The 12,707-nt window shown below is 46.6% G+C and overlaps 1 protein-coding gene across 8 annotated transcripts in view; it reads left to right on the top strand.

The window, feature by feature from the left end:
• PLEKHG4 (pleckstrin homology and RhoGEF domain containing G4) overlaps positions 1–12,707 on the top strand; it is a 92,155-nt gene that overhangs the window by 50,686 nt on the left and 28,762 nt on the right. For all 8 annotated transcript variants that reach the window (XM_063334087.1, XM_063334089.1, XM_063334094.1 and 5 more), the window contains exon 11: positions 10,468–10,606. In XM_063334087.1, the coding sequence (XP_063190157.1) occupies positions 10,468–10,606 (139 nt within the window). The remainder of the gene's footprint in view (positions 1–10,467; positions 10,607–12,707) is intronic.

The following is a 12,707-nucleotide window of genomic DNA, read 5'->3' as shown; positions in this document are numbered from 1 at the left end:
GAGCTGGCTAAGGGGATGTGGTGGGCTCAGCTGGTCCCACACCACTCTCCCACCAGGAAGACCAGGCTGAATTTGGCCAAGAATTTGTGTGGGTGTGGTACTGATGAGCCAGTATCTCTGTGGCACCTCTTTAAGAGCTGTAATGACAGCTTCAGCACAGGCTGGCCACCCAGAGGTGCAGGTGGACGGCTGAAGGCAGCATTGCCACTTATTCATTGTTGGTGGTGCTGGCTGGCTTTAAAGCCAGCACGTTTGCCTTCACACTATCTGCTGTGCTGAAGGCTCAGTGCTTCTCCAGATCTGTTAGCTGAAAGCTTCCAGGTTTTACTGTCCCAGTCTTTCTGGGGACTGAAACGCAGAGCTGTTAGCCTAGCTGAAGTTCCTGTTGGAAAGTGTGGACAAATGCCACCGAACCATCCATCACTTTAATGCTATAAATACTTATCTTTACACTTTTGGACAGGAAACTTTTAACAAACACGTTCTTTTTGATAAGTTACATCGAGTTGGCTAGCAGGTGTATCTTTGGCTTCTGGATATCCAGTGTATTGATCAGCCAACCTCTGGCTTGCAGGCAGGTCACTGAGCCAGTTGTTGAAGGTGGACTAATGCATTGCTTGTATTGTGGTGGATTTTGAAGACTTCTCCTGGCTTATGATGGAAATGTCAGAAGCTGCCAGAAGCAGTGGGAGCTCTTACTAAAGTGAGGCAGTTGCATGGGGCTGGGCAACAAGGCAGGGAGACTTTTAACCTGGTCTTTAGCCAGACATTTTCCACTGTTGTTCTCATTATTGCTGCTCTTCCAGCATAGCCAAGAGCTGGGAACGCTTGCCTAGACAAAGTGTCCAGTGATGGCTTTCGTCCTGTAGATGTGCTATGAGTCAGAAGTGGAGTAAAGAAGCTATGAACATTTTATATTAATATAAAGATGCTTTATACTAGTTGAACCAGAATACACCTGGCGCATGCCTGGCTCTACAAGCGAACCTGTGTTCTCAGTGTGGCACGGGAGTGGGATTGCATCATGCTCTGCATGTTGGTGGGCAAGATAGCCACAAGACTAGATATGAGAGCTGAAAGGAAGAGATAAACCTCCAGTGGTGAAGGAATGACCAGGTTGGGTGCTGGGCTCTGTGCAACATGGAACCAGAAAAAGCATAATCTCTTTCCCCAAGCTCCTCATCTGAAAAGAATTTGTGAGTGGAAGCTGTGAATAAGCTGCTTATAAATAGATGGAGGAGTGAATTCTCCTTTTGTTTGCAGAAGGCTGTATAGTTAGTCGCTGTGCTTTGAGGGTGGAGTGCCTAGAGCCAAGAGCTGGTTTTGTGAGCTGGCTATTTTTAGTGTGGCTTGGTGATCTGGTTGGAAGTCCTGGGTGGGGACCTAAGCTGCGCAGAGGTAATGGGCAGTCCAGAGCAGACTTCCTGAGCAGCAGCTGCCAGGTTCCTGATGCTGTACCTGACTCAATTACCGCAACAAAGAGGGTGATCTTACAGCTAACAGCCTCCACAGCTCTTGAGCCTGGCTTCCATGCGCAGTATTGAGGCACTAGGTCTGCTTGAAGCTGTGGCCAGCTAATGGAGCAGTGGGTTATAGCTGTGTAGGAGCTCAGGTTTGTGGGTTTTTAGCAAGATTCCTGTTAGTAACAACTCCTGGGATGCTCCAAGGCAGGCATGTGCCACTCTGCAGAGTGGCATACGAGCTCCTTTTGGCAGAAGTAAACTTGAATAATGTACAAGCTCTCGGGGGCTCCAGCAGGGCCTGCCAAGGGACTGCACAAGCACCATCTGAAGCTCTGTCTGTCTGGGGCCTAAGCAGAGAGACTAAGCTGGTCTTCCAAAATATGGGACAAGTTGAGGGCAAGGGTAGAGGGGAGATGGGTGTCTGGTGTGTAAGTCGGAGCCTGGCGTGGCTGTCATCCTTGGTTTGGAAGGTAAAAGTTGTGTACCTGCAGGCTGACAGCTGCTGCCATATGCTGGTGGTCATGGCCGGGCAACCTACATGGGGAAATCCTTCCTGGAGGTATTTCTGTCTTCTGCCACCCCCTTTCTGCTGTAGAGGTGTGTTTCTGTCTGTGCTGTGGCCAGTTTGATGGTTGCTACTCTGCGTGTTTGTGCTTCAAAAGAAGGCAGTGCTTGTGTCCTTCTCGATGATGCCATTTTCCTGGTTTGCTTAACTAGCGCTTGCCCCTCTTCCTGCCTCTTGGGGAGCTTTGGGACCCTCTCATGCTGCCACGTTCCATAGTGCACGCTCCTGACCTGATCCGCAAGATGCGTCTTCCATTGATAGGTGTCCTTTGCATGTTTCTTCTGTGGACCGAATCCTAAAACCTTCATTTCCTGGTTAGGACAAGCTGTCTGTATACCTTGAAGCAACGTGAAAAACTGTGTTTAAACCCTGGCCTCAAAGATTGGCGGCTTTCTCCGTGAGATGCCTCTGTGCTGTTGCTGGTGACACAGAAGATGCTGACGAACACTAAACCTTTGGCCTTTAGCAGTGCATGGGTGGCAGTGCTCTTCCATGGTCTTATTTGTTTGTGTCAGGTGGAGGGAGGAGCACACAGCGACATTTCTATCCAAACACATATCGTGCTGCTTGGTATTCATTTTCGTTACAGTCTAACCTGTTCCCTCTGTTTGCGTGGTGGTTTTAGCCTGGTAAAAAGCACTTAGACTTGCATTAAACAAACCTCCTTGCTCTGCACATAAAGGAGTGTGGAGCCGTTGCCGTTCCGAGTGTATAAGGTGCTGTGTGGAGCCAGTTGTGGCATTTGCAGAGAGGTGAAAGATTGCAGAGCTCTGTCTAGGTAAGTTTGTGCTGTTCTTCTAGCCTTTTCATGAGATGATCCCCCTCAGCTCCGTTTCTGCTGTTTATTTTCTGCTGTCTTATGTCTTAAATCTTCCTGGATTCAGTGGGAATTTACCCAGAAGACTCCAGTTTTGCTTGGTCTTGTTTGCAATGTTTGTCGTGCCAACAGGGCATTAGGTAGTTAATGACACACTGTGTGTTTTTAATCTGTTTAAAAATATTACGGAAAAAATTGCCAAAAGTTTCCAGTATAGGATGTTAGCTGAACCGCCTGAAGTTCCTGGCTCAGCCCAAACCATCCCACAAGCACCGTTTTTCATATGGCTGAGTTGGGGTAGATGTTTCTGTTGCTGGGGTAGTTAATAGCACAGTCACTGCGATTATATGTATTGTAAACACTGAGGGTGTGCAAAAGGAGGATGTATGAGGGAAATAGGTACGTGGCTTGAAATGAGAGTGGGCATATATTTGAGCAGGGCATCTTGAAAACCCGGTGGTCCTAACTCCAAGACTAGTACAGTCGACCGAGATAACCCATATAAATAAGTGGGATGAGGTTTGGAGGTAGGAGTTTTTTTTACAGCTGGTAGAAAACTACAGCTTGATGCTTGGTGTTCGCAGAACAGTGTTTCCATGTCCTACCTCAGGCTCCGCTGCAGGGTGATCTTTCCCCATAAGTAGGCTACTTGTTGGTTTGGGATTTTTTTTATAATTATTTTTTTCCAGTCAGTTTTACAGATCTTACTGGGATTTAAAATCAGCAGAATCTGAACACAGTTTTATTGTAACTGAACGCAAGCCAGGCTGGGGAAGGAATCAAAGGTCGCAGCTTGAGACCACGCTTGGACACTTGTTTAACTGTATGCATCAATCCCTTTGCTTTTTAAATATACCTCAGAGTATATTTCTGCTAAAAACATGTTTAAATGAACTGTGCTTCAGAAGAGAATTCTCTCAGCAATGATGGTCTGCGGTGTCTTGTATTAATTGGATGGGGCGCTCCTGATGTGTGTGCCTGTCAGGTAACCTAGTGAGGAGGGATTTGGTCAGGCCGTGGCCTTGGCTAGATCCGCTGTTCCCGTCATGATTGGCAGGAATCCCACAGACAACCCCAAACTTGGTGTTTGACCTCGGTGCCTTTCTAAGGACACCTCAGGGTTCTAAAAACTGTACCCAGCTGCTCAAATATTTTTAATAGGTAATTAAAACCACTGTGGCTATTTGTGTGCTGCAGAAAATAATTACAGTTTTATTTAGCAATATCTGCATTAGCTTCACCGCGGATGGTTTGAATTTTAACGTCAGCTGCACGTGAAGTTTTCACCTTGAAGAGCAGCAGTGTGTGCATTTGAGGTTGACCTCCTTTTATGGGATCATTACAAATACGGCAGTCAGATAGGTTGCCACCAAAATGCATTCATGACTGAGAATGGCTTAAACGCATTTCTCTTCCTGCGAAACAGCCCTCGGGCGCACAGGACAAAGCTGGAAGGATTTCTTCCTGAAGCATTGCTCGGGATGTTTAAACAATGTGTAGCCAAGGTATCAGCATGGATGATCTGGGTGATGTCCTCGCACTAAGCCATCCTTTAGATCTCCTAATTGCCACATCCTATTCATTTTCTGCAAAAACCCGTAGAGACATCCAGAAGGGAAGTTCAGCAGCAGGAATGGAAGACTAGACTAGATGAGGCTAATGTTGTAACATCTGACTGTGTTTCTTCTAAATTACAGAATGATCAGGGATATCTGGTTTTCAGGGGAAGTTAGCTGCCATATACTTGCCTAAAAAATGCCCAATACACTAGGAAAAGGCAGTTTGACTTGTGTTTTCTTCCATCCATGAATTTTTGCTCTTTTAAAATCAACCAAGGTCAGTCAGAAGCTGAGCTCTGATTTTTAGCCCTTGCTTTTAGATCTGTTCTCCTGGCTGTTGGTTAGAGCAGTTTTTCAAGGGACAGACAGTAAGTTGCAGAATAGTAATGGTTCTCTGCCTCCCTCCCTGCGCTCTTCTATTTGCGTCTCGCTGGCATCGGCAAGCGTGGCTTCCGCAGCACCTGCTTTGGCAAGCCTGCTGGATGCCTCTTCTTATAACCATCTATTTTCAAAAACAAATCAGGTATTTTGCTTTGAAAACTAAAGTGTAACTCTCCAAGGCTAGCTTTTTTTTTTTTTTTTTGAAGGATGGATTCAGACAGAAATGGTCTTTCTAAATTATAGGTTTAAAATTACCCTACCATTATACAACAGCTTGGCACTTCTCCAGAAAACTGAAGACGTTTGGAACCTTTTCCACTGAAACGATAATTGCCCAATGAAAACAGGATTTGGGGAAACATAAACTGACATCAAGCTACTCCTTTTTGCTATAAATTATATTGACTCTATTGCAAAATTACTTTGGATGATTTGACCGTGGAAGAATGTAGTGAAAGACTCTTATTACCACACTCACGTGTGCAGGGAAATTGCGATGCATCCGAACAAATCTAAGCTTAGACGAGACTTTCCACTGACTTCAAACAAATCTCTGCTTTTCTTCCTCAGAGTTGCTTGGGCCACTACTAAAATATCTTTACTGGGCTTAACAACCAGGTGTTTCCCTTTGTGTGGCAGAATGGAAGTCAATTTTTCTTCTTCAACCAAATTTTCAACGTTTTGTTTGTTTACTCCAAGCTGCCTTGAAGGTACTGAAGGACTGGAATAAAAAACTCTGGAGTCTGACTCTGAAAAAGTAGTAGTTGTTTATGCAAGGTATCGTTTTCCCCATGAAACTCTGTGTTGCAGGATATCGTTGAGTTTACTAGTGTACTAGAAATTATTTAGGAAGAAGTTTTTAAGATGTGGATCAGCAAATAGATGGGTAGATAAGTAAACAGATGTACAGATGTACAGAGATTTGGGAGAACATGCTTAATGCCCAATGGTTACTTTGTCTGAGCACTGGAAGTGCCGAAGTGAATCGAAAAAACAAACTTTCCCATGGACTGTGAGCGATTTCTTTGTTCGGCTCAGTTTGCCTACCTACTTTATCCTGCAGGGTGGAAAGGGTTATATTTTCCTTCGTGTAAGAGAGTAAAAGATGGATGTTAGTCGGAGAGCCCGTTGGGCTGGTAAAAGTGAACTGTCAGAAGCTGACAGCGTATGAATGGAGTTACCTTGGAGATGCAACGGAAGACCAACAACTAGACGTTGAGGTTTTAATGAATGCCTGCCAAGCCAGGCAGAACGTGTGAAAACAGCATGGCTGGACCCTGAAACAAAGGACTGAGGTGCTGGGATGCTGAAGGAACTCGTCAGAGGAGGAGGAATGGTGTAAGGCCACACCTGAAGTCCATCTGGGGCTCGGAGGGACCGTTTGGAAACATTTTTTTCTGGGTGGTTGTGTGCAGTCACTCAGCAAACCATTGGCAGGACCAGGAGAAGGGGTAGCCTTGGTACTGGGTTGTGCCTTGATAAGTGTATCGCTAGCCTGCTGCAAGCATTCATGGGAAACAAAATTACTTGAAAGGCATGAGTAAGGGATTTTTGATAATGATAAGTGCCCTAAAGAGCTCAACTTAAAAGGAAAATGAGAGCTGATTTCCAGCCTGAAATGAATTCTTTGTCCAGTCCCTGCTTCCAAATACATCCTCGACTGACTCTAGGTAAGCTTGAGATGCCTGTGGATCAGTAAAGCAAAGGTTCTCTGTGTGTGCATTCAGTAACAGGATGTTACTTTTAGTACCATTGAATCAGGGTCAATAGAGGAGAGATGACTGAGTATCTGTAGACGTGTGTAGCTGACGCATTATTTGCGGAGACACAGATCGCATCTAATGGTGCAGAGGGCCGAGTGCTCGCTTCTAACCTGGAGGCTCTGGCTTGGATCTTCCCTACCACTTTCTGCAGATGCAAGGAAGGGTTGGTCATCTTGATGTCTTCAGAGTCTGGCTCTTTATTTTTCTAATACTTTCAATAATATGGGATAATTCCTTCTGTGGAAGGAACGCGTGTGAGGCCAGAAGAGCACTGTTTAGGGTGGATATTTTTCAGTCCTTCAGCTCAGCAGCAAGCAGTTCAGTTGAGCCCCTTCTCTTCTCCTGAAGTGGGCTCCTCGGGGCTCGGTGCGAGGGCCAGCAGGAGGATTTTATTACTGCATTTTTGAACCTGCCTTTCTCTGGAGCAAACACTGGTCATAAGGCCAATACTGGTCTCAAGTGTGCTCCAAGGGACTGGTCTTGTCCACAATGGCTCGGCGAATTCACTTCTTTACACAGTGAGCTTGTGACAGGCCTATTTCTGTTCATAAAAAAAAATATAATTAAAGCATGTTTGTTTTGTAATGCCTCCTTATCCTTCTACCTATCCATCTACTATGGGATTTTTTCCTGTAGTTGCAGTGTTGTTTTCAGGCGATCCTATCTTTTGTGACTGTGGGAAATGTGCTGTCTGCTATGTGGGAATCTTTTGTGTTTAGAGCCTTGCAGCCCAGGTTGTGACTGACTCCTGTCAAGGAAAACTACTCAAATTTGAGGCAACTGGAGTCCTGTTTCCTGCATCAGGTATGGAAAGGAGCAGAGCAGGACTCCTTGGCTCCCTTCCCCTGTGTGGGATCACACTCTGTGCTGGGTCAGCCAACGCAAGAGCTGGAACTCTTCTTTCCAGTTGTTATGCCATAAGATCACCATCTCGCAATAGCTCGTTAAGCGTTGAAGCCATGCATGCTTTCTTTATCATGGGCTTGGGTGGACATAAGGACTCCCATTACAGAAAGGTCTAGCAGGTCAATCTAGCTTGTTGATGAGTACCATCAAAGAAGTAGCATCAACACCAAAGTGATTTCCATGGAAGCTCAGAGAAAGGTTGGAAAAATATTTTGCCTCACAAAAGGATAATTGCAAGTGTTTGCATATAACAGCCTGTAATGTCTGAAGTTATAGGTGCTTGCTTGTTGGTGCCAGTGGTAGGAACACCATTTGCTGTTCCGGTGTGTTTTCCTGAGTGGATGAGAGCATTCATGCCAGCAGGGACCTCAGACCTGTGGGAGTAAGACTGAAGGGTGTCTGCCTGTCTGGCCATCAGTATGCTGGAGCCTTATTCAGAAACTAATACCTGACAGATTGTTATGGTTTGAGAAAATCCATAACAATTTATTGTCGTGTAGACAATTATTCTAAACCATAATAATTTATTGTCGTTTAGACAATTACTCTATCACCCGATGACCCTTCCCCACCCAGGAAGGGGAATCGGGAAAAGCAAGGAAAGGCGAGGGTTGAAATATAAATAGATTTAATAGGATAAGACCTAAATAATTACCATTAATACTAAAGAACCAGTATTAATCCCGATACTAATATAAGATATACAAAAACTACACTCAGCCCATTCCATCAGCAGAAGCCGTGCACTCCCTGCAGGGACAGCAAATGTGGGACCCTGCAAGTGCTGTGGATTCGGGAGGAAGGGAAGGGCTCAGGGCTCTGGCACCGGTGCAAGGAGTTCTCTGGACCACCGCCATCAAGGGAGAGAGAAACTCCTCAGCAAACTTTCTAATTTGTATAAAATGCCATGTTCATGATATGAAAGAATCCTGTTGGCCAGCCTGGATCAAGTGTCCGGGTCTCGCTCCTCCTCATCCCTGCTCCTGGTGAGCTCAAAAACACTGAGATCTTGAATCCCACATCCCATAGCTGGTTATAAAGATTTTCACGGATTCAGACACTAGAGTCTTCCAAAAGTGGAGTTCTCCCCAGCATTAGAAGAGAAGTAAGTTTTGTGTCTCTCAACCCAGGACACAGATACACTCTGCTGCACAAAACCAAACAGCATTTAATGTTGTTGCCAAATATAACTTCCAGCCATCTTCCGAGCTGTTTCTCATTAGCTGTCCTAGCTGTGTCACTGTGGCTGATGGGAACTGGCCTTCACAACCTGCTCTGTAAACACGCTTTCCAGAGCTCAGCTTGGACAGTGGTTATGGCTCCGCTGTTGCGAGTGTCCTGGGCTGGGTCTGGGTCCGTCCCTGGGAAAGGATTACAAACCAGAAGGCTCATATCATCACTGTTTGTTTATGGTGGTTTCGGGAAAAGCAGGAGCAGCGTTACGGCTCAGATCTTTCCATTGAAGCCTGCAGATCCTCTGTAGAGAACCTGTCTCCTTCGCACTGCAGTAGCACTGATCTTAGTCCAGAAACAAGTCGGGGTTTTTTGGCTGCGCTTTGGAAAAATTCATTCAGTCTATTGGCATTTTGCAAAGGAAAAACAAAAGTATCTTAAGAGCCTGAGGTTTGAGGAGTTGGCTGTTGCACACTGGGTGGAATTCTGAATGGAAAAATCCTGTGGATTTCTGCTATGCAGAGCTATAGTTGTCCAGACCGATTGTGTACTACCTTGTGTCAATTAAGTAGTACCTAAAAACTAAGGATGGTTGCCACTAAATGCTCCTATTCAGTTGTATTCCATAGGTTCAAGATGCCCGTAACCTATGACAGAACTAAATGTGGATGCTGAATTGCTTCTATGAATTTCCCTTAGCAAAGCTTTCAGAGTTTTATTAGCTACCTATTTCACAAGTGCTTTGGATAATTTTAATAATATGATTTAAAAAAAAAAAAGCCATGCTCTCATAAGCCAGGAGGTTGTAAAACAGTTGCAAAATGAAAGCTGGTTTAGGGTGAGTACAGGAGATGCTCAGGCAGCTGAACCATGTCATGGCACAGCTGAAGAAGGCTTTAGTATTTTGTTGAAGGTGCCTGTTGAGTCCATGCTTGTAAAAGGAGGGGAAATATAGAAGCAGAAGAAACGTGAGAAGTTTAGGGACACAAAGAAAGAAAAAGCTTGAATGCTATTGTGTATCCTGGCTCTAATTTGGTCAAACCTGTGCTGGAGAGATGCTGCAGACGTCTGAAAGGAACCTGCAAATATTCATCATCGTGCCAGGATTAAACGGTGTGCGGGGTCCCTGGCTGCAGCATCCAAGGGCACTGGGCTCTCTCCTGAAACCCTCCATCCCTGCCTGTGGGTGGAGGAGGTTAACTTCTGCTGTGGCCAAGCTGGCAGAGAGCAGCCTTGCGCTGTCTGTTGGGCTTTGGGCAGCGCAGCAAGAATGCCCATCTTTGAATCTTTCCAGCACAACGTTGTAAAATTCAGTTTCTCTTGGAGCTGGGGTGCTGTATGCTATGCATTTTTGTTTGGCTGGTGGAAATTCCCGAGAGTGACTGGGGCATCAAGCGCTTTATGTTGTTTCGTCATTTAGGAGAGATTTGCTTCCTAGTGATTGCTTATTTACTTATTTAAATTAAATTCAAATAGTGGTTTTAGACACTGAGGCTGCCTGAGCCTGTGTTTTGTGAAAGCCCGCTGATGCAATAATCTGCATTTATGAAAAGCTCAGGATCCCATCTGAAAGTGTACACTAAGTTTTGCAAGGAGCCTGGCTGGGAGGAGATGCCCTTGTCCTTCCTGCCAGGTTATCTGTGCTGGGATCAGAGTGGGGAATCACAGGAAGGTGCAGGGAGCAGCATTATTCTCCTTCTGTTATCCATATGGAGATGGCCATTACGGGTCCCACGGGGAGGATGACTGAAGCACTGCTGTTAGCCGGGTCATGTTGGCATGAAATGCTGGGGGAAGGCCTTAATGCAAAACCCCTGACCAGACATGTGTCCCCTTCCAGAGACGCACTTGATGCTGCCAGTGTGCTTTACAATCGAGTTGATGAGGGCGTTCACCGGCTGGTGATGCTGTCGAACAAACGCATCCAGGAACTGGAGCTGGTGATGGAGTTCGAGAAAGTGGAAGAATGTTTTAAGGAGGTAAGGCCTGATTGTCAGTTCCAGTGACTGCCTGCTGCCACCCTCTGACTGTATATCCTACAGCAGGTATCGGACCTATTGGTCTCTCATATGAAGGTGTAGAATGATGCCTGTAGACCCTTAAAAAGAACACCTGAACAACTGAACATTAGAATCTGAGATATGTTTTCAGATGTGCTGAGAACCAAGGCGCTGTTTGCCTGGTATGTCTTGATGCCAAGTATAGAAGCATAGAATCATGGAATGGTTTGGGTTAGAATGGCCCTTAAAGATCATCTAGTTCCACCCCCCTGCCCTGGGCAGGGACACCTCCCACCAGACCAGGTTGTTCCAAGCCCCGTCCAGCCTGGCCTTGAACACCTCCAGGGATGGGGCAGCCACAGTTTCTCTGGGCAACCTGGGCCAGGGGCTCACCACCCTCACAGCAAACAATTTCTTCCCAATAGCTCATCTAAATCTCCCCTCTTTCAGTTTAAACCCCTTCCCCCTCATCCCATGGCTCCCCTCCCTGATCCAGAGTCCCTCCCCAGCTTTCCTGGAGCCCCTTTAGGGCCTGGCAGGGGCTGGAAGGTCTCCCCGGAGCCTTCTCTTCTCCAGGCTGAACCCCCCCAGCTCTCTCAGCCTGTCCTCCCAGCAGAGGGGCTCCAGCCCTCGGATCATCTTTGTGGCCTCCTCTGGCCCCAGTCCAACAGCTCCGTGTCCTTCTGCTGTTGGTGGCCCTCGCGCTGGAGGCAGCGCTGCAAGGGGGTCTCACAGAGCGGAGGGACAGATTAAGTTAAGTAAAAGTCTCCTGCCTGGTCTCTAGGTGTGGATCAGTCAAACCCCATAAACATATGCCATGTTTTTCCATACGTAAAGACCACAGTGTAGTGGGTCATTGGTAAGCAGTACGCTGGGAGGTGGGGTGTCTTTTCACATCATTTAGCAAAAGTACCCTCCCAGCAAGGCTGCTGAGGAGCCATTCTTCATGCTTCAACTTGAGAAGCAGGAGAGCGATGGCAACGAGCTGATGATGAGTCCGGGTGTCCCCTCTGGGCTGTGGATCCTGCAGGGTTTGCCTACACCCTGCTGCTGAATGAGCCCCACACTGCCTGCCCCAGGCTGGCTGCCCACTCTGTTGTTTAGATTCCTGTGCAGTGCTCAGGTCTCTGCTCTCTGATAAGGCCCGGGCACACCCTGTCCCCTCTGGGTGCAGCCCCAGGCACGCTCCTGCTGCCTCTGGGTGCAGCCCTTTATACAGTCTTCAGGCAGAACAGCCATGCTCAACCCCCCCACCCCCCTGTGCCTCTGTGGGAGCTTAAACTTCCCTTCATGCGGTGCTTGTTGAAGCTCTTTACAGCCGTGGGATGACTGGAGCAAACAGGGACTGGTTTTCAGAAAGACTTTTGAAACCTCTAAAAAAGTCATAAAGTTGCTCAGGCTGCCTGAGTGTCCTACGAAGTCGGATCAGGTCTTTCAGTGTTGCAGATCCCAAATGTTGAGTCCTGCATGTCCCTAAGCCTAAACTTGACTTCAAAATTATGGAGTCGCATAGTTTCCTCTGCTGTAATTCGTCAACAATGAGAAGTTTCATGTATCGCTTATTACCCTGTGTGTGTGAAGGGTGTTTGGAGCTCACCTTAGGAACCTGCATCCTTAAAGATCAGTACTAGGACCAGTTTGACCATTGCTCTTCTAGGATTCTGGGCTCTTTGCCTCTGGAGAGAACTGGATTAGCAAAGGAGGCTGTAGCCTACCTGTTATTTTCGCAGGCCAAGGTGGATCCAGGAGTTTTAATGACTTCCCATTTGGAGGTAGACACTCGGGCGCCATGCTGTGTGTTCAGGACAAGAAGTGTGATGCAAGAACCTAGTAAAGACTCCCTTAAACACACAGGTTCCTAATACCAAACAGAAATCATTTCTGATCATGCCCAAAAGGCACAAAGGCAGGCTCTGCAACCTGTCCCTGCTTTAAGCTGAACTTTTTTTGATTGAATTGAGCAAAACTGCCTGCTCCCAGCTTACTTTGCTTACAGATCGCCAGTGATGGCAGCAGCTATGCCTGGTTTTAAGCCTGCCTAGGAGCTCTAGGCAGCAGCAGTGTGTCCCTCTGCAGTATG

The sequence above is a fragment of the Chroicocephalus ridibundus genome, chromosome 4 (assembly GCF_963924245.1).
Source record: "Chroicocephalus ridibundus chromosome 4, bChrRid1.1, whole genome shotgun sequence".
Classification (NCBI taxonomy): domain Eukaryota; kingdom Metazoa; phylum Chordata; class Aves; order Charadriiformes; family Laridae; genus Chroicocephalus; species Chroicocephalus ridibundus.
Note: the sequence above shows the minus strand (reverse complement) of the source record. Positions and strands in the feature narration are given on the sequence as shown.